Source organism: Haliotis cracherodii, unplaced genomic scaffold, assembly GCF_022045235.1.
Source record: "Haliotis cracherodii isolate W230 unplaced genomic scaffold, xgHalCrac1.p SCAF_15, whole genome shotgun sequence".
Classification (NCBI taxonomy): domain Eukaryota; kingdom Metazoa; phylum Mollusca; class Gastropoda; order Lepetellida; family Haliotidae; genus Haliotis; species Haliotis cracherodii.
The window spans coordinates 996,284-1,018,747 of NW_027266270.1; the positions used below are offsets into that span (position 1 = coordinate 996,284).

General features: G+C 43.0%; 1 protein-coding gene across 1 annotated transcript; it reads left to right on the top strand.

Annotated features, from left to right (window-relative positions):
• Window positions 1-22,146, top strand: LOC139461684 (serine/threonine-protein kinase greatwall-like). Its single transcript, XM_071243143.1, has 14 exons — window positions 1-112; window positions 2,720-2,775; window positions 3,371-3,471; window positions 4,398-4,489; window positions 5,874-6,013; window positions 9,036-9,124; window positions 9,828-9,925; window positions 12,228-14,225; window positions 14,934-15,089; window positions 17,126-17,324; window positions 19,744-19,857; window positions 20,868-20,969; window positions 21,532-21,642; window positions 22,100-22,146. Exons 1-14 carry the CDS (start codon window positions 26-28, stop codon window positions 22,144-22,146), a joined length of 3,390 nt encoding a protein of 1,129 aa, XP_071099244.1. The 5' UTR covers window positions 1-25.
• Window positions 22,147-22,464: the final 318 nt, after the last annotated feature.

Sequence of the window (22,464 nt, forward strand, 5' to 3'; positions counted from 1 at the left end):
TGTTTGCACAACGTATTCTCTGAATATGAAGCATAACGGTAACAATAAGGAAAACCACGTGGACAGATTCTTGGAGGTAGATGATATTCCTCAAAATGGAGGTGCATCAAAGGTAAAGACGGGTCAACTGCAGTATTTGGGTCCCCACTTCGGGGCTAAGGTCATGGTTGCTTGTATTGACTTGTGGAAACTTACCTGGCACATTATCATAATTATGGTGTGGTGCTTATTCTGTAATTCCAGTGACTTAACAGATGAAGACAGGTCGTCAGTAAATTGAAGAAAAGCCATCAACAGCTGATCAATACATATCCAAATTCCGTAAAATGTATTTATTTTGTTAATTAAGAATTGACGTTCACTTTGTTTCAGTTCATTAGAGTATGAACCATCGTAGACTGAGGGTCAAACTGTATGAACGTTGGAACTTGCGACACATTTTATAGCAAGTGCTAGATCTAGTTTATGAAAGCACTTTTATTCTCAGTATATTTATGTTTCGGTTTCAACTTAATATTCATGAGACTAAAAGGATTATAACAGGAAACTATTATACATGTATTATTTTTTTAATTCATTAATTTTCATTATTATGTACATGAATGCAGTTTATTAAGCCTGCACACATTCAAACATCACCGGTCCAAACACTATCTACCACGGGACATCTTTTGTATCTATCATTAGCCCTTGGATCCCCGTTACAATAAAGCACCCCTTTGCGGTCATTAGGGTTAGTACCTGGCCTCCCCGTTCAGTGGTTAGTTAATTCTGTTAGGGTAGGCTACCCTGAACTCTATCCTTAGCCCTTGGATCCCCTTTACGGTCAATCACCCCTTTATGATCATTAGGGTTAGGTACCTGTTTAGTGGCTATTAGATTCTCTAGCGGCTCCTAATATTCTTCACTCAAAAACGTTTTGAAAGCGGGATGAAATGGTTTTAGTGTCGAATATTTGGCTATTGGAAACTGTCCTGGAACATCAACACAAGCCACTTATACCAACTATATTTGTTCAGTAATGATTCAAAAGCTAACTCACCCTTGTGTCATCACTAGCCATGCTTATGCCTCCCTCGTTCCTTACTATGATCCACATTATACCTTAACACAGTGTTCCTTCCCACACTTTTCTGTCACAAAATCACCCAACGAATTATTAAACCCTATGTCCTTCATGCATACCCGCAAATACCTGGAACCGTTTTCAATTTCACTCCATATTGGCTCATTCCTCACTACTCAGTATCTTGTAGATTACAGAATGGGACGTCTGTGCTAACTGGCATCGGGATCACTCGTAAGTGTCTGTAGACTAAAGTCATGAGACTCCATGCCTGCCTGTAAGCTTTGTAAGTGTCCGTCACCTATTCGACCCTTGCTGTTTATTTTCATACATTTCCGTAATGTCTCAGGCATGGCAAGGTAAAGTTTAACAGTGTCGACATAGCTTAGTCGGTTAGCTATCGGGCTAACTATCCTAAAGTTGCGAGGTCACGTCTGACGGATTCTCACAAAACTGGTGGCTTGTCTTAGTGACATTTGATCTACGGCTGAGTGAGTATGGCTTGACTTTTAGCAATATTCCAGCAACATCACGGCGGGGGACACCAGAAATGGGCTTCACACATTGTACCCATGTTGGGAATCCAACCTGGGTCTTTTGCGTGACGGGTGAACGCTTTAACCTCTAGGCTCCGTTCATACAGGCAGTGGGGAGCCTCCGAGTGCCAGATTAATTCAGCTGGTTGGAGGCGTTACCAGGGTTTTACTTTGACTTACAAAGTGGGGGTCCAGGGCACCCCCAATAATTAATTTGAGGGTCCTGGGAAGTAACGAAATTGTGTAGTGTACTGTACAGTTTAGATAAATACTTTAGAGCCAAGCATGAATCAATGATCATGTGGACAGTGGTTATTATTGATGGAGATCAGAATTCTTCCCTGTAGAATCTGTGTCAGATTGTAGTTAATATGTATGTGAGTGTCACTCGCCCTTCACAAGGATTACACCATTTGTCTCGGCCTTAGAAAATGGAAACAGTTTGAGAAAGTTTTCGTTTGACAATGTTCTGATTACTTCACCTGAACAGCATCCAGTCCTGGCTACCGAGGCTGAGCGAAGTGACTCCACCATCACCTGGTCAGATAAAAACTGTTATCCCTAAGATGATGACATCATCTTTGAATAATTAGTCCTTTCATTTTCAAAGTTGAACTGACTGCCTACGTGGTCTTGTAGATAGAGCATATCCATTTTAAACTGCAGCATGGTATCTCAGTGGGCTAGCACAATAAAACTGTAATTAGTCAAGACTAGTACAAGCACACACGCACATTGCCATAGAAGAGTAATAATCTCAAACCCCTTTTCTATGATTTGAAGTCACCTCACCTCACCTCACCTCACCTCACCTCACCTCACCTCACCTCACCTCACCTCAGTGTAGAATTGTAAGTTCAAGTTTGTTTGATGTACGCTGGGAGCGATGAGGTAGCCCAGTGGTTAAAGTGCATACGTCTTGGTGCAAACCGAAGTTTTATTCCCCACAATGTATGAAGCCCATTGCTAGTGTTCCCTGCCTTCATATTGCTGGAATATTTCAAAACATGCTGAAGGTCCCACAAAACCATACTCAACATCTAATACTGATGTCCACTGCCTTGCAATTTGGTGACACTGATAGTCAACTGTTCAACTGCCATTACCTTTGTTCCAGCTACCGTCAATCACAGATTTCAGTTTCATCAAACCAATCAGCAAGGGAGCATTTGGGTAAGTTGGATGTGTGTTCCTGGCCAGTAGCCTTGTGTCCACGCCAAATAATGTTCATGTTAGGCCCAGTTGTCCAGGTTGTTGCAATATGCTGTCTAGAGTTGTGTCCCTTGGTTGTGTCAGGATTAAATGAAATGAGTATGATCTTTATAAGGTTATTTATTGTGAATTTCAAGGCATTTTTATGATAAACTTATCAACAGCTAGAATGGGTTATTGAAGTGAATCTGGAGATGACTAGTGTAAACATACACTTTCGGTATGCAATAATACAAAAGTCAACTTCACTTCAACTTCACTTCAACCTGAAATGAATTCCTGCTAACATGTTTAGAACCAGCTTTCTACTCACATGTTGAAAGTTTGCTGTGTAATTGATGAATTTTGCGGCTGGTAAATGCAAAACTCTTATATTATTGTTCTTCTTCTTATTGTTTGTATTATTGTCATCAGATCAAAGATTCCCTAACAGTGTCATGTTCAACATTGTAAGATGTTTTTGTTGTATAGATTCTATGTCAGTGTAGCTTTTTTTGGAAATATGCCATATTTTATCTGCAAATGTTTGAGAAATCAGTTGTCATACTTCTTGCAGCAAGGTGTTTCTTGGCCAGAAGAAACTGGCCCCAGACAAGCTGTATGCCATCAAAGTCATGAAGAAGGCCGACCTTGTGAACAAGAACCTCATGAAGCAGGGTAGGTCATAAGGTCATACAGGGTGGCCAAGCTGGCACAGTGGCAGTCTAGAATTTAGGTCATACAGGATGGTCAAGCTGGCACAGTGGCAGGGTAGGTCATTAGATCATACAGGGTGGTCAAGCTGGCACAGTGGCAGGGTAGGTCATTAGGTCATACAGGGTGGTCAAGCTGGCACAGTGGCAGGGTAGGTCATTAGGTCATACAGGGTGGTCAAGCTGGCACAGTGGCAGGTTAGGTCATTAGGTCATACAGGGTGGTCAAGCTGTCACAGTGGCAGGGTAGGTCATTAGATCATACAGGGTGGTCAAGCTGTCACAGTGGCAGGGTAGGTCATTAGATCATACAGGGTGGTCAAGCTGTCACAGTGGCAGGGTAGGTCATTAGATCATACAGGGTGGTCAAGCTGTCACAGTGGCAGGGTAGGTCATTAGGTCATACAGGGTGGTCAAGCTGGCACAGTGGCAGGGTAGGTCATTAGGTCATACAGGGTGGTCAAGCTGTCACAGTGGCAGGGTAGGTCATTAGATCATACAGGGTGGTCAAGCTGTCACAGTGGCAGGGTAGGTCATTAGATCATACAGGGTGGTCAAGCTGGCACAGTGGCAGGGTAGGTCATTAGATCATACAGGGTGGTCAAGCTGGCACAGTGGCAGGTAAGGTCATTAGGTCATACAGGGTGGCCAGACTGAAGGATAGATAATAGACCCACACTGTTGTAAAGAATCAGAATGATACCAGGAATAGTTTGAATTCTACATTGCGTAACAGTGGGATGAATGTATTGGCTTGTGGCTTTATGATATGTAAGTCTTCGCAATTACATAAAACCTAAATGATGGTGACTACACAACATGTTTAATGTATATGAATATTAGAACTGAAGAATGCAGAACAACATCCAATGATTCTGTTTATTTCTGCAGTGATGGCTGAACGAGATGCTCTGGCTGCTTCAAGGAGTCCATTTGTGGTCCAACTGTACTACTCCCTCCAGTCTCAGCAAAACATCTTCCTGGTATGTCCCCCTCCCTCCAGTCTCAAGAGAACATCTTCCTGTAAGTCCCCCATCCCTCACGTCTCAGTAGAACATCTTCCTGTAGGTCCCCCATCCCTCCAGTCTCAGTAGAACATCTTCCTGTAGGTCCCCCATCCCTCCAGTCTCAGTAGAACATCTTCCTGTAGGTCCCCCCTCCCTCCAGTCTCAGTAGAACATCTTCCTGTAGGTCCTCCATCCCTCCAGTCTCAGTAGAACATCTTCCTGTAGGTCCCCCCTCCCTCCCGTCTCAGTAGAACATCTTCCTGGTATGTCCCCCCTCCCTCCAGTCTCAAGAGAACATCTTTCTGTAGGTCCCCCATCCCTCCAGTCTCAGTAGAACATCTTCCTGTAGGTCCCCCATCCCTCCAGTCTCAGCAGAACATCTTCCTGTAGGTCCCTCTTCCCTCCAGTCTCAGTAGAACATCTTCCTGTAGGTCCTCCATCCCTCCAGTCTCAGTAGAACATCTTCCTGGTATGTTCCTCCTCCCTCCAGTCTCAGTAGAACATCTTCCTGTAGGTCCTCCATCCCTCCAGTCTCAGCAGAACATCTTCCTGTAGGTCCCTCTTCCCTCCAGTCTCAGCAGAACATCTTCCTGTAGGTCCTCCATCCCTCCAGTCTCAGTAGAACATCTTCCTGTAGGTCCCCCCTCCCTCCAGTCTCAGTAGAACATCTTCCTGTAGGTCCTCCATCCCTCCAGTCTCAGTAGAACATCTTCCTGTAGGTCCCCCCTCCCTCCCGTCTCAGTAGAACATCTTCCTGGTATGTCCCCCCTCCCTCCAGTCTCAAGAGAACATCTTTCTGTAGGTCCCCCATCCCTCCAGTCTCAGTAGAACATCTTCCTGTAGGTCCCTCTTCCCTCCAGTCTCAGCAGAACATCTTCCTGTAGGTCCCCTCTCCCTCCCGTCTGAGTAAAACATCTTCCTGTAGGTCCCTCTTCCCTCCAGTCTCAGTAGAACATCTTCCTGTAGGTCCTCCATCCCTCCAGTCTCAGTAGAACATCTTCCTGGTATGTTCCTCCTCCCTCCAGTCTCAGTAGAACATCTTCCTGTAGGTCCTCCATCCCTCCAGTCTCAGCAGAACATCTTCCTGTAGGTCCCTCTTCCCTCCAGTCTCAGCAGAACATCTTCCTGTAGGTCCTCCATCCCTCCAGTCTCAGTAGAACATCTTCCTGTAGGTCCCTCTTCCCTCCAGTCTCAGCAGAACTTCTTCCTGTAGGTCCTCCATCCCTCCAGTCTCAGTAGAACATCTTCCTGTAGGTCCCCCCTCCCTCCAGTCTTAGCAGAACATCTTGATAAATAAGTAAATGAGTCTACGAAGTGAATGATTACATGAACACATGGTGTGTGGCTTGTGTTTGGCCAGATCATGGAGTACCTGATTGGGGGAGATGTCAAGAGTCTCCTGGCCATCTACGGATACTTTGATGAGGAGATGGCTGTCATGTATGCTGCTGAAGTGGCTTTGGCACTGGAGTACCTCCACAGTCAGGGCATCATACATAGGTCAGTACCTCCACGGTCAGGATATCATACACAGATCAGTACCTCCACGGTCAGGGCATCATACACAGGTCAGTACCTCCATGGTCAGGGCATCTTACACAGATCAGTACCTCCACGGTCAGGGCATCGTACACAGGTCAGTACCTCCATGGTCAGGGCATCTTACACAGGTCAGTACCTCCACGGTCAGGGCATCATACACAGGTCAGTACCTCCATGGTCAGGGCATCATACACAGGTCAGTACCTCCAGGGTCAGGGCATCTTACATAGGTCAGTACCTCCACGGTCAGGGCATCATACAGGTAAGTACCTCCAGGGTCAGGGCATCTTACATAGGTCAGTACCTGCACGGTCAGGGCATCTTACACAGGTAAGTACCTCCACGGTCAGGGCATCATACACAGGTCAGTACCTCCAGGGTCAGGGCATCATACACAGGTCAGTACCTCCAGGGTCAGGGCATCGTACACAGGTCAGTACCTCCATGGTCAGGGCATCATACACAGGTCAGTACCTCCACGGTCAGGGCATCATACACAGGTCAGTACCTCCATGGTCAGGGCATCATACACAGGTCAGTACCTCCAGGGTCAGGGCATCTTACATAGGTCAGTACCTCCATGGTCAGGGCATCATACAGGTAAGTACCTCCAGGGTCAGGGATTCTTACATAGGTCAGTACCTCCACGGTCAGGGCATCTTACACAGGTAAGTACCTCCACGGTCAGGGCATCATACACAGGTCAGTACCTCAATGGTCAGGGTATCATACACAGGTCAGTACCTCCACGGTCAGGGCATCATACACAGGTCAGTACCTCAATGGTCAGGGCATCATACATAGGTCAGTACCTCCACTGTCAGGGCATCATACATAGGTCAGTACCTCCACGGTCAGGGCATCTTACACAGGTCAGTACCTCCACGGTCAGGGCTTCATACACAGGTCAGTACCTCCACGGTCAGGGCATCATACACAAGTCAGTATCTGCATGGTCAGGGTATCATACACAGGTCAGTACCTCCACGGTCAGGGCATCATACATAGGTCAGTACCTCAATGGTCAGGGCATCATTCACAGGTCAGTACCTCAATGGTCAGGGCATCATACACAGGTCAGTACCTCCACGGTCAGGGCATCTTACACAGGTCAGTACCTCCACGGTCAGGGCTTCATACACAGGTCAGTACCTCCATGGTCAGGGCATCATACACAAGTCAGTACCTCCATGGTTAGGGCATCATACACAGGTCAGTACCTCCATGGTCAGGATATCATACACAGATCAGTACCTCCATGGTCAGGGCATCATACATTGGTCAGTACCTCAACGGTCAGGGCATCATACACAGGTCAGTACCTCCTTCAAACAAAATGGCAGCGCCCAGTCAAGAGTATCTGATCGATAATCAAGATCTATATATTTTGATAAAGCAAGTCTTACATCGCGAAGTGCATCAATTCATTTGAGCACCTTGATTAAAAACATGAAAAGATTTAGAAAATATCTGTTGAGAACGAATCCTCCAATCGACCGAAATCTGCATGACAGTTTACGAACCGGATTTTGATTTTGGAGCGCGATTTTGATTTGACTATGCATAGACTCGTTCGTCTAGCCAAAATGTGACTCCATAATACCAGCCTGGTTCACAAGGGTGGAAACTGGACTTTTATAGTCAGTTAACTCACTTGCCTCGGGAAGATGTGCTTAGACTCTGCAACAGGTACATCTCAGGAAAACTGGACTAAATGAAATCACCAGAGCATCAATATATTTCAGAGAATTTATAATATATAGTTGAGTTTCATGGCCACTGGGAATAAATCTCTTATACCCCGCCATGAGCAAGTCAGGCTTCACGTAGACTTCTGAGAGACAGAATATATCCCTATACCCCGCTTTGAAGCAAAAAGCTGCACGCTTTTTCTGAATCAATGGAAGTCATGTGACATAGCAAAAGTAAACTCAGCTCAATTGAACAGCTGTTTTTTATCAATTTTGAGACAGCCTCCGTAATCTAGTGGTAGAGCGTATGCCCGGAGGGCGGAAGGGCCGGGGTTTGATCCGGGGTGCGCGTCATACCAAAAGACGTTAAGGTGGGACTTGCTTTTTCTCGTCTGGCGCTCGGCATTAAGGGGCTAAAACGACTGGTCGGCTTGGAGTCAGTATACTGTGTCTGAGTGGGGTATTCATGTTAAACTGCAACATGGTATCTCAGTGGGCTAGCACTATAAATCGGCATCAGTCCAGACTAGCACAAGCAGCCCAACACACACATGTGCATACACTTCGCTATGTAAGTGCAATAATCTTGGATGAAGACATTAAACCCCTTTCACTACCTATCAATTTTTAATTTGATTTCATTCTTTTACAATGTCATGTTTTTACAGGTTAAATTTATTGTATAAAAAATCACACATAACACCTAATGTACCCCGAGTGATCCTCCTACAACTTATGTCTTTGTTGGTAGGGACCTGGGCCCACTTGCACAAAGCCATCTTAGCGCTAAGATGATCGTAACTCCCATACTTTAACATAGGCTTACAATAGTTGTAGTGCTAAGATCGCTTTGTGCAAGTGGGCCCAGAAGCCGATGTATATTTTTGTTTGTCTCTGTTGGTAGGACCTGAAGCCAATGTATATTTTTGTTTGTCTCTGTTGGTAGGACCTGAAGCCGATGTATATTAATGTTTGTCTCTGTTGCTAGGGATCTCAAGCTGATGTATATTAATGTTTGTCTCTGTTGCTAGGGATCCCAAGCTGATGTATATTTTTGTTTGTCTCTGTTGCTAGGGATCTCAAGCTGATGTATATTTTTGTTTGTCTCTGTTGCTAGGGATCCCAAGCCGATGTATATTAATGTTTGTCTCTGTTGCTAGGGATCTCAAGCTGATGTATATTTTTGTTTGTCTCTGTTGCTAGGGATCTCAAGCCGATGTATATTTTTGTTTGTCTCTGTTGCTAGGGATCTCAAGCTGATGTATATTTTTGTTTGTCTCTGTTGCTAGGGACCTGAAGCCTGACAACATGTTGGTAACAGATCAAGGTCACATCAAACTCACAGACTTCGGACTGTCCAAGGTATCACTAGATACAGGTTAGTAAAGGCAAATGTTCAGATTAATACCATGTAGGGGGCGTACTGATTGCTCGTATCTCATGCTTTCATCATACCCTTATAACATTGATCATAGTTCTTGCTTCCATCATACCTTGATAAAGTTGATCATAGCTCTTGCTTCCATCGTACCTTGATAAAGTTGATCATAGCTCTTGCTTCCATCGTACCTTGATAAAGTTGATCATAGCTCTTGCTTCCATCGTACCTTGATAAAGTTGATCATAGCTCTTGCTTCCATCATACCTTGATAACGTTGATCATAGCTCTTGCTTCCATCATACCTTGATAACGTTGATCATAGCTCTTGCTTCCATCGTACCTTGATAACGTTGATCATAGCTCTTGCTTCCATCGTACCTTGATAACGTTGATCATAGCTCTTGCTTCCATCGTACCTTGATAACGTTGATCATAGCTCTTGCTTCCATCGTACCTTGATAACGTTGATCATAGCTCTTGCTTCCATCATACCTTGATAACGTTGATCATAGCTCTTGCTTCCATCATACCTTGATAACGTTGATCGTAGCTCTTGCTTCCATCATACCTTCATGCCTTCAGTCACTAGTTTGCCAATCAAGAGTTAATAATTTACAGGCTTCAGTGATACTGTTGGAATATTGCCGACTGTGGCGCAAACAACGCCTCTCCCTGTGATGCATGTTCCCTGATGTTTCAGTGGACGACTTCCAGAAGCCGTCATATGACGCCAGCAGCAAGTACCACATCTACCGCACACCCGGACAGATACTGTCTCTCAGGTCCTCCCTGGCATTTGTAAGTAACCATGGTAACCTGACATGAATATTGCAGATAAATAATTGCAATCTACTGCATTTTCTTGAGTATTGTGCACACAGAAAAAGCTGTAGAGGAATGTCCATAATACATGCTACACTGAGGTCTGATGTTTTTTCCCCGACGCAAAGACGTAAGAAACACCGGAAATAGCATGTACAATGATACAAGGAACTTTTCTTATAAATGACCAACTCTGAGGGCTACAACTGCCATATTTCCAATTCTTTGTCATATACTTTTTTGTTCATTGCGACTGTTATGTGTCGATTCCCAAATTGAAACAATATGTTAACCCAGAAATCGGTACGTAAAAGAGTTTAGTGTCAATTATCAATAATCAAATATAAAATAATAATAAATCAAATTACATAATTCACTAGATTTACGGACCTGTGAAGACCCGGGGTAGAATAGGTCAACTATGCGTGTCGTAAGAGGCGACTAACAGGAGCAAGTAGTCAGGCTCGCTGTCTTGGTTGATGTGTGTCATCATATCCCAATTGCGTGGATCAATGCTCATGATGTCAATCACTGGATTTTCTGGTCCAGACTCGATGATTTAGAGACCTCCGTCATATAGCTGGAATATTGCTGAGTGTGGCATTAAACAACAAACAAACAAACAAACAAACACTTTGTTTACAAATCAATACTGTACAGCAGTTACAGTAGAGTGGTAGTACAATATTCAAAGGCAGTATAAAATGTGAGAGCTTATGACAATAAATGACAATAACGATAATAATAAACACCTCGCCGCAACAATGGTCAAGCTTCCGAGATAGGCATAGGCTAGGAATCCAGGGTGAAATGTGTTCTTCACACAAAAGTCTGGTCTTGATGTAATGTGAGCTCCACTTATTTAGTCTAACCAGCTCCCAACACTTTCTAGAACATCACAGAACATTCAACATGTTTCTATAACGCTTGACATCTAAGTTTACTGATAATTTGAGCATCTAAATATTATAACTTCCTCACCACTGCTTACATTAAATAGTACCACATTCCCGACAACTAATCTTTGTCCAAATACAATGCAATGAACTTCAACAGAATCTCAACAGAAACAATGTAATAGTTTCAATCATTGTTTTGCAATACATTACGCTGCCATATAACAGACACAATGTAACACATTAACACTCATTGTTTTACAATAAGTTACACTGCCATATAACAGACACAATGTAATACATTTACAATCATTGTTTAACAATAGATTACATTGACATATAACAGACACAATGTAATACATTTACAATCATTGTTTTACAATAAGTTACACTGCCATATAACAGACACAATGTAATACATTTACAATCATTGTTTAACAATACATTACACTGCCATATAACAGACACAATGTTATACAGTTACAATCATTGTTTAACAATAGATTACATTGACATATAACAGACACAATGTAATACATTTACAATCATTGTTTTACAATACATTACATTGACATATAACAGACACAATGTTATACAGTTACAATCATTGTTTAACAATAGATTACATTGACATATAACAGACACAATGTTATACAGTTACAATCATTGTTTAACAATACATTACACTGACATATAACAGACACAATGTTATACATTTACAATCATTGTTTAACAATAGATTACATTGACATATAACAGACACAATGTAATACATTTACAATCATTGTTTTACAATACATTACATTGACATATAACAGACACAATGTTATACAGTTACAATCATTGTTTAACAATAGATTACACTGACATATAACAGACACAATGTTATACAGTTACAATCATTGTTTAACAATACATAACACTGCCATATAACAGACACAATGTAATACATTTACAATCATTGTTTAACAATAGATTACACTGACATATAACAGACACAATGTTATACAGTTACAATCATTGTTTAACAATACATTACACTGACATATAACAGACACAATGTAATACATTTACAATCATTGTTTAACAATAGATTACACTGACATATAACAGACACAATGTTATACAGTTACAATCATTGTTTTACAATAGATTACACTGACATAACAGACACAATGTTATACAGTTACAATCATTGTTTAACAAAACATTACACTGACATATAACAGACACAATGTTATACAGTTACAATCATTGTTTAACAATAGATTACACTGTCATATAACACATCACACACCTGTCTGTCTGGAGTTGACCTTGACAAGATTGTCGTCGGCTAAAATGCTGCTTTGTCTGCAAGATATAATCATTGTTTGTTCCAGAACTTGCCATCAACCAGAAAAGCAAAGAAACCTGCACTGTTTGTCAGTCCAATGCCTTCAGGTCAGAGGTCAACCTGTTGTAGTCCCCGTCCTCTGGGGGACAAGTCCCCGTTCTGCAGCCCCCTTCGGACCTACAGCACCACATCCCCCTTGTTACGCATCTCCCTCACCCCCTCCAGGAGGGGCTACCCAGAAAAGAAGAAGAGGAACATCTCTACTGGTGATGACGACCGCCCGCCCGCCCCCGTCCAGAGTCTCACACCAACTTTACAGGACTCTCTGAACTGGAGCCAATCGGAAGCAGAGAGCACGGGGAACAGATCCAGGCAGAAGGTCAACACTGACAGCGATCTGGAGACTTCGGAACCCAAAGCTAGCCTGTTCAGTCAGTCTGGGGACAGTGTGTTCTCGCCCACAGAAACAGATCAGGACAAGCGAGAGTTGTCATCTTGTGACCGATCTCAGGACGATGATTGTCAGAGTCACGAGAAGACGTCTTCAAGACAGGAAAGCTTCTCTGAGGAAACTCCGCAACTTCATCGGACTGATGAAGCGGTGTGGAACTCGTATGCTGCTCGCAACCTGCGCAGTATGAGAGAGGGGTCTTACAGTGAAGAGAGTGAGGCTGACCCCAGAGCCCACTCCATGTCTGACGCCGACCTCAGCGTCTCCTACCTGGACTCGTCCGTGGAGTCCGGCCGCTTCACCAGCATGTCCAACCGGGGCAGCAGCGGTTACAGCTACCCCTCTGACGATGAGGCAGAGACCAGTCAACAAAGCTTGCGGTGTCGTGCTCAGCGGAGAAGAAGCTTTGAGTACTCGGATGACAGTGCTCTGTCTCGACGGAGCAGCGTTAGCGTGCACGTGATGGGGGTGATCCGTGAAGAGAAACTGTCATCCCGGGTTGGGAGCGTGTCGGACTGGCAGGGCAGTAGAGATGGCCAGGACTGGAGAAACATGGACGAAGACAACTGTGAACTCGGTGACTGTGATGTGAGTATTGGGCAGAAGGATGAGCGGTGTCGGTTGACGTTCCTCAGCAGTTCCAGTGAAGACAGTCAGGTTCCGTCCCAAGTGTCCAACACAGGTCTTACCCAGGAGATCAGTTTGTTAACATTCAGGCCCAGGGAGGACATTCAGGCCCCGTCCCAAGGACCCAGCACTGGTCTTACCCAGGAGGTCAGGTCCCAAACAGTCCTGTCCAGGGAGGAGGTGCAGGATCCTCCACACGATGGTGCTTCTGATGTATTCATGCCAGGCATCAGAGCTGTTAGTTCCCCCCGAGTGCCCAACACCGGACTGACGCAGGAGATCAGGACACTTGCGTTGTGTTCAGCCAGGAAAAAATGGGAAGCTGATGGGAAGAAAGACAAAATTGCAGACTGTAACGACAGGAAGAAAACTGCCTTGGTATCAGCTGCTACCAATAAGCTGAAGAAGGACTTGATGTCGGTGCCACGGAGCTCTGGGTTGACGCAGGACTTCTCAGGGCTGGATCTGGCAGATCATGTGATGAAGCAGACTAGGAAGATACGCTTCAAGAGGGTGGACAGCACTTCAAGCTTGCCAGATGTTACTGAAATGTCCAAATCTCGGAAAAGAACTTACGGTGACATAGAAAATTGCATGAAGTCATCCACGGAGGGTGGTGAGATTGCGGAACAGTTATATGGAGATGAACATTTGCGTAAAAGAAGCAATGTCGAGTCAGTTACGAGTAAAGATTGTGTTGACCTTGACCTCAATGAAGGTAACTTCCGTTGCCATGACGGCAGTAACACGAGTGATGGTTCCTCGGCAGAGTCGTCTCCCCTTGTGGCCCCTGAGGTCGTAGCTTCGGAGTCTGGTGCGATGAAGAGTCCGCCATACACCGTGGTGGTGATGCACACCTCCCCTGACCCCTCCCCTGTGGGTCTGCCCCCCTCCCCCCCTGCCCCCCGACCTTGTATACACAGGAAGAAGGACCTCCCAATCAGCCCGGTGTACGGGTCGGGACATGTAAGTAGCATTACGACTTACGATTCAGTATTTATTTCATAACTCAAGCTGGATTACAGAAACTATTACTCCATGAATTGAGCTTCAATTATCAATGCAACATCCAAGATTAAGTTATTATATCTGGTTATTATATATGTTTTTTGCCTCAATCTAACAACACATTACAGACGACTGTGATGCTTCATAGAGTTTTCATGTGACAATACGATACATGATACATATTTTTCTGTATCGATACTAGATGATACACTTGCTAAAATACATTACTGCTCGTTTTATGACCCCCAGTGTTACTGTCAGTCAAAAATTGCAAAATGTGTTGTAATTATGTTCACCATTGAAAAAGCCGCAACAAACGTGTCTACAGCTAGCTTTTCCTTTTGAACCTGCTCTGATATATATTTATTTTATAAGTTATAGACATTTCCACATGATGTAAATATGCATGCCGCGATACATATCGTACTGTGACCTTGCTGTATCGTTTCACCTCTAATGCTTTACCTTCATGCATCAATGCAACGTCAATGCTCCTGCTGTACCTGCTCTCCTTCAGTGTGGTGATGGCACAAGTTGCAACCATGTGTGTCATACCAGCTGTATAATTGCTGACAGGTGTTTAACACGCGAACACTGACCACTAACCCATATTAAGGACACTGATAGCGTCTTTTCTACAAATGTCATGTCTATTTTGTGAAACAGAAGAAACGGTTCTTCGGCGGTGACGACACTGTGTTCAAGTCTCCGATGCCGCAGAGCTCGTGTGGATGTCCTAGTCGAGGAGTGCATCGCAACAGCAAGTCCTCCCTCAAAGACAGCCCCATGATCACGCCAGAGAGGGCGGCGCGCAGGAGAGTGGTCAGTTGCTATTGTTACGTGGTTTTCAGAAAATCTTTATAATAATTTAAATGTTTCACTTATTTTTCAACATGATTTTGCAAAATGTTTCAGAAGATTTTGTTCTCTCATTCTGTTGAGGAATCTGACTTGTCAGTAGACAGTATAATGAGTGCTCGACTGATGTTTGACTGACTTTATATACAATGTGTGTTCACCTGAATATGAGAGATAATTATGAAAGTCATGTTCACCCTGTCATGTGTGTGTGTATATGTCGTGCATAATTTAAGGAACTGCCCAATTCACAGATTATGCAAAGCAACAATTGCAGTTTTATATGAAAATATCTCAATAAAATACCGCACTGGCTCCATACACTGAACCCACCAATGGACTCTTCCAACAGACCACATGCACTGGCTCCATACACTGAACCCACCAATGGACACTTCCAACAGATCACATGCACTGGCTCCATACACTGAACCCACCAATGGACTCTTCCAACAGATCACATGCACTGGCTCCATACACTGAACCCACCAATGGACACTTCCAACAGACTACATGTACTGGTTCCATACACTGAACCCACCAATGGACTCTTCCAACAGACCACATGTACTGGCTCCATACACTGAACCCACCAATGGACACTTCCAACAGACCACATGCACTGGCTCCATACACTGAACCCACCAATGGACACTTCCAACAGATCACATGTACTGGCTCCATACACTGAACCCACCAATGGACAATTCCAACAGACCACATGCGCTGGCTCCATACACTGAACCCACCAATGGACAATTCCAACAGATCACATGCACTGGCTCCATACACTGAACCCACCAATGGACACTTCCAACAGACCACATGTACTGGCTCCATACACTGAACCCACCAATGGACACTTCCAACAGACCACATGTACTGGCTCCATACACTGAACCCACCAATGGACACTTCCAACAGACCACATGCACTGGCTCCATACACTGAACCCACCAATGGGCTCTTCCAACAGACCACATGCACTGGCTCCATACACTGAACCCACCAATGGACACTTCCAACAGACCACATGTTCTGGCTCCATACACTGAACCCACCAATGGACACTTCCAACAGATCACATGCACTGGCTCCATACACTGAACCCACCAATGGACACTTCCAACAGACATTTGTTGAGCAGCAGTAACATTGTTAACACTCTCTTCACATTCGCTCCTTGTGAAAACAGAGAATGTCTTCTTGATCAGATTATGTAATTGTGTTTTATTCTCCATTGCGTGGCTACTTTGAAACAAATGTGAACCACTCTAATAGATCCCTATCTAAACATATAAGTTTTGCTGACCACTCCAAGGGATTCCCCTGTTGCAGATAAGTGACTTGCCCAAACCAGGGGAGAGGAAGAACACTCATTGGATATTCTACCATGACATTGATGAATGCTTGATTCTGATTGGTTAAAAAGAGGTTTCCCTTTTGCTATGGAAACCCCTTTCAAACATTTTAGCCTTTTCACACAAAAAATGTCTGTATGAATACATTGATAACCTACATATCGTTTCATAAAAAATGTCTGCTGATCGATCACCCTCATATGAATTGTAAAACTGATCTATATTCCCTCCATTACATGCTGGGTCTCAAATACAAGCCAGGTCTCTAAAACACACAGAGTCAAGGGCTCTCATGAATTAATTGACGCCCTAGCATGTAATAGAAGAAATACGATAGTTTGATATCGGATGTTTTTGGCGTTCTAGGCCGCAACCCTGACATTGATGACATTACAAGACTTAACCAAGGCGTACTTCCATACAAATGACATGTTTATGAAACTGATAAAGCACTCGGCTCCAAATTAAAATAAGAGGTATCTACTCTACATCAAATTTCAAAACACAGTAGGTTTATCTTCTAAATGCCCGGGTTTGGCAGAGAGTCACCCATTCTCTGGGATTACACCAAACATAATCTGCAGATTGGGCAGCTTCTTAAATGAAGGACAACATATATACATACTCGTATGTCTCCAGTCTCTCGCCCCGTCGGCCTTCACGCCAGCCAACCCCCACAAAACCCCCTTCCTTACACCCTTCCGGGCCGCGGCACAGAGAACACCATTCCGAACACCCAAGAGTGTCCGAAGAGGGGCCCCACAACCAGAGGAAGAGCAGAGGATTCTGGGAACCCCGGACTATCTGGCTCCCGAGATTCTGCTACAGAAACCACATGGTAGTGTATTCTGTCTGTAGCCATCTGTAGCATCACGGAATGATACATCGCTGGTTATACCTTAGCCTACATCCCATTGTTGGGAATTCATCTCAAACAGCCTATATCGAGTACATCTTGCACCCACTATTCTTGGGTATGGGTCTCGGGAAGAATTGCTATTTCTTATATTGTGGGCAGTTAGAAACTGTATTGTATTGCTTCTGGTGAATGAACAGAAGATATAGTTTAGCACCGTTGTGTCCCTATGTAGTCCTTCTTTATGGATCATGTTTGGTTGTGTTGAACCTTGGTTAACTCCAGTATTTATGCAGGTCCCTTCAACTCAACACAATGGGATTTGACTGGAACAAGCTTCATCAATAAAAATGTGAAATTCAAACTTTATGAGACATGATGGTTTACAATATAAATGGTATTTCCTGTTATGCCAGGCATTGTTCTGTGGACATGGATTATCATGTGTGATTGTCTCATAAAATGAGCTGACAATAGCCTATATAGTCTTGTAAAATGAGCTGACAATAGCCTATATAGTCTTGTAAAATGAGCTGACAATAGTCTATATAGTCTTGTAAAATGAGCTGACAATAGTCTATATAGTCTTGTAAAATGAGCTGACAATAGTCTATATAGTCTTGTAAAATGAGCTGACAATAGTCTATATAGTCTTGTAAAATGAGCTGACAATAGTCTATATAGTCTTGTAAAATGAGCTGACAATAGTCTGTATAGTCTTGTAAAATGAGCTGACAATAGCCTGTATAGTCTTGTAAAATGAGCTGACAATAGTCTATATAGTCTTGTAAAATGAGCTGACAATAGTCTATATAGTCTTGTAAAATGAGCTGACAATAGTCTATATAGTCTTGTAAAATGAGCTGACAATAGTCTATATAGTCTTGTAAAATGAGCTGACAATAGCCTCTATAGTCTTTTAAAATGAGCTGACAATAGTCTATATAGTCTTGTAAAATGAGCTGACAATAGCCTCTATAGTCTTGTAAAATGAGCTGACAATAGCCTCTATAGTCTTGTAAAATGAGCTGACAATAGCCTATATAGTCTTGTAAAATGAGCTGACAATAGCCTATATAGTCTTGTAAAATGAGCTGACAATAGTCAATATAGTCTTGTAAAATGAGCTGACAATAGTCTATATAGTCTTGTAAAATGAGCTGACAATAGTCTATATAGTCTTGTAAAATGAGCTGACAATAGCCTCTATAGTCTTGTAAAATGAGCTGACAATAGCCTATATAGTCTTGTAAAATGAGCTGACAATAGTCTATATAGTCTTGTAAAATGAGCTGACAATAGTCTATATAGTCTTGTAAAATGAGCTGACAATAGTCTATATAGTCTTGTAAAATGAGCTGACAATAGCCTATATAGTCTTGTAAAATGAGCTGACAATAGTCTATATAGTCTTGTAAAATGAGCTGACAATAGCCTATATAGTCTTGTAAAATGAGCTGACAATAGCCTATATAGTCTTGTAAAATGAGCTGACAATAGTCTATATAGTCTTGTAAAATGAGCTGACAATAGTCTATATAGTCTTGTAAAATGAGCTGACAATAGCCTCTATAGTCTTTTAAAATGAGCTGACAATAGTCTATATAGTCTTGTAAAATGAGCTGACAATAGCCTCTATAGTCTTGTAAAATGAGCTGACAATAGCCTCTATAGTCTTGTAAAATGAGCTGACAATAGCCTATATAGTCTTGTAAAATGAGCTGACAATAGCCTATATAGTCTTGTAAAATGAGCTGACAATAGTCAATATAGTCTTGTAAAATGAGCTGACAATAGTCTATATAGTCTTGTAAAATGAGCTGACAATAGTCTATATAGTCTTGTAAAATGAGCTGACAATAGCCTCTATAGTCTTGTAAAATGAGCTGACAATAGCCTATATAGTCTTGTAAAATGAGCTGACAATAGTCTATATAGTCTTGTAAAATGAGCTGACAATAGTCTATATAGTCTTGTAAAATGAGCTGACAATAGTCTATATAGTCTTGTAAAATGAGCTGACAATAGCCTATATAGTCTTGTAAAATGAGCTGACAATAGCCTCTATAGTCTTGTAAAATGAGCTGACAATAGCCTATATAGTCTTGTAAAATGAGCTGACAATAGCCTCTATAGTCTTGTAAAATGAGCTGACAATAGCCTATATAGTCTTGTAAAATGAGCTGACAATAGTCTATATAGTCTTGTAAAATGAGCTGACAATAGTCTATATAGTCTTGTAAAATGAGCTGACAATAGTCTATATAGTCTTGTAAAATGAGCTGACAATAGTCTATATAGTCTTGTAAAATGAGCTGACAATAGTCTATATAGTCTTGTGTAGAGCAGTGTTCCTCATCACACCTCTCAGCACTGTAGGACTGTGTGTCTGGTGTTGCAGGCGTGGCCGTCGACTGGTGGGCTCTCGGAGTCTGTCTGTTCGAGTTCCTCACTGGCATCCCGCCCTTCAATGATCAAAACCCAGAGTCAGTCTTTGAAAACATCCTGAACAGAGGTGAGTTGCCCCAGGTGTTGTAACTTTCTGATGATGTAGTGGTGTGTCACATGATGTAGTGGTGTGTCACATGATGTAGTGGTGTGTCACATGATGTAGTGGTGTGTCACATGATGTAGTGGTGTGTCACATGATGTAGTGGTGTGTCACATGATGTAGTGGTGTGTCACATGATGTAGTGGTGTGTCACATGATGTAGATGTGTGTCACATGATGTAGTGGTGTGTCACACGATGTAGTGATGTATCACATGATGTAGTGGTGTGTCACATGACATAGTGGTGTGTCACATGATGTAGATGTGTGTCATATGATGTAGTGGTGTGTCACACGATGTAGTGATGTATCACATGATGTAGTGGTGTGTCACACGATGTAGTGATGTATCACATGACATAGTGGTGTGTCACATGATGTAGGTGTGTGTCATATGATGTAGTGGTATGTCACACGATGTAGTGATGTATCACATGATGTAGTGGTGTGTCACACGATGTAGTGATGTATCACATGATGTAGTGGTGTGTCACACGATGTAGTGATGTATCACATGACATAGTGGTGTGTCACATGATGTAGGTGTGTGTCATATGATGTAGGTGTGTGTCACACGATGTAGTGATGTATCACATGACATAGTGGTGTGTCACATGATGTAGGTGATGTAGGTGTGTGTCACACGATGTAGTGATGTATCACATGACATAGTGGTGTCACATGATGTAGGTGATGTAGGTGTGTGTCACACGATGTAGAGATGTATCACATGATGTAATGGTGTGTCACATAATCTAGTGGTGTGTCACATAATCTAGTGGTGTGTCACATAAACTAGTGGTGTGTCACATAATCTAGTGGTGTGTCACATAATCTAGTGGTGTGTCACATGACAGTGGTGTGTCACATGATGTAGTGTTGTGTCACATGACGTGGTGATATAGCAGACTGTGCAGTAAGTCAAGTCACTCCCTCCCCACATTGCACTCTACCACGCCCCCCTTCTGCTGCAGACATCCCGTGGCCGGACGAGGAGGAAGCACTGAGTGAGCAGGCCCAGGACGCCATTGACCGTCTGCTCACCACCAACCCAGACGACCGAACTGGAGCCAAAGGTACAGCTATGTCAGACATCACTGAGGTGCTTCACTGTCAGTACATTTGAAATAGCGCGCATACAAATTCAACTCATGTCAGAATCAAATGTTGAGATGTGTTTGTGTGCATTGTTTCCAACATGTATTTGGTAGACAAGGCCGAGAACCCATGGTAGCATATCATCATACAGTGTGTAAAACTGTGTGTTCCCTTATTCATTTCCATGTGTATATATTGTATCAGGGGTCAGATATAGTTGTGTAGATTCATGTAGTGTGATGGTACTGACACTGTGTTGGTACTGACACTGTGTTGGTACTGACACTGTGATGGCATTGACACTGTGATGGTACTGACACTGTGATGGTACTGACACTGTAATGGTATTGACACTGTGATGGTACTGACACTTTGATGGTATTGACACTGTGGTGGTACTGACACTGTGATGGTACTGACACTGTGATGGTACTGACACTGTGATGATACTGACACTGTGATGGAATTGACACTGTGATGGTACTGACACTGTGATGGTACTGACACTGTGATGGTATTGACACTGTAATGGTGTTGCAGATGTGCGACAACTGCCCCTGTTTTCTGCGGTCGACTGGGATCATGTCCTGGATATGGAGCCGGCCTTTGTTCCTCAACCAGATGACGAGACAGACACAACTTACTTTGAAGGTAGGATAAAATATAATACACCTTGCTTTAAAAGGATGGATAAAATATGACACAACTTACTTTGAAGGTAGGATAAGATATTATACACCTTGCTTTGAAAGGATGGATAAAATATGACACAACTTGAAAAGGAATATATCATAAAGAAATAGCAATAAAATACAAATATCCATAACCTACAAATAACAAATACCAAAAGCAGAGAAAATATTTGAGTGTTTTAGAGGGCAATTAATGTTACATGTATAAGAGTAAACTTGTTTTGCTAGTTTCCCAAATGAGATTTAGTAGCTTCCCAGACTTCCCTGTGAGCCTCTCGTCTGTGTTCACCTGGTGCTATTTGCAAGTTACCTGTGTTGCGTACGTTCTGTGCTAGAGCTTGATCTGTGACAGCTTCAGTGATCCTCGTAGGAAGTTTGGTGTGGGTCCATCTCATCAGTTTTGTCTTGTATTACAGCACGGAACACCTTGCAGAACTTGATTGTGAGTGCCGTGGATCTGTGAGAGCTGTGGATCTAGGAGTGCCGTGGATCTAGGAGTGCCATGGATCTGTGAGAGCTGTTCATCTAGGAGTCCTGTGGATATGTGAGAGCTGTGGATCTAGGAGTGCTGTGGATCTAGGAGTGCCATGGATCTGTGAGAGCTGTTCATCTAGGAGTCCTGTGGATATGTGAGAGCTGTGGATCTAGGAGTGCCGTGGATCTGTGAACACTCTGAATCTAGGAGCGATGTGTATCTTTGAGCACTCTGAATCTATATAGGACATGTAGTTTTGCCTCTCAGGGCTTCATACAACATATGGCCTTGCTGTATTGACACATC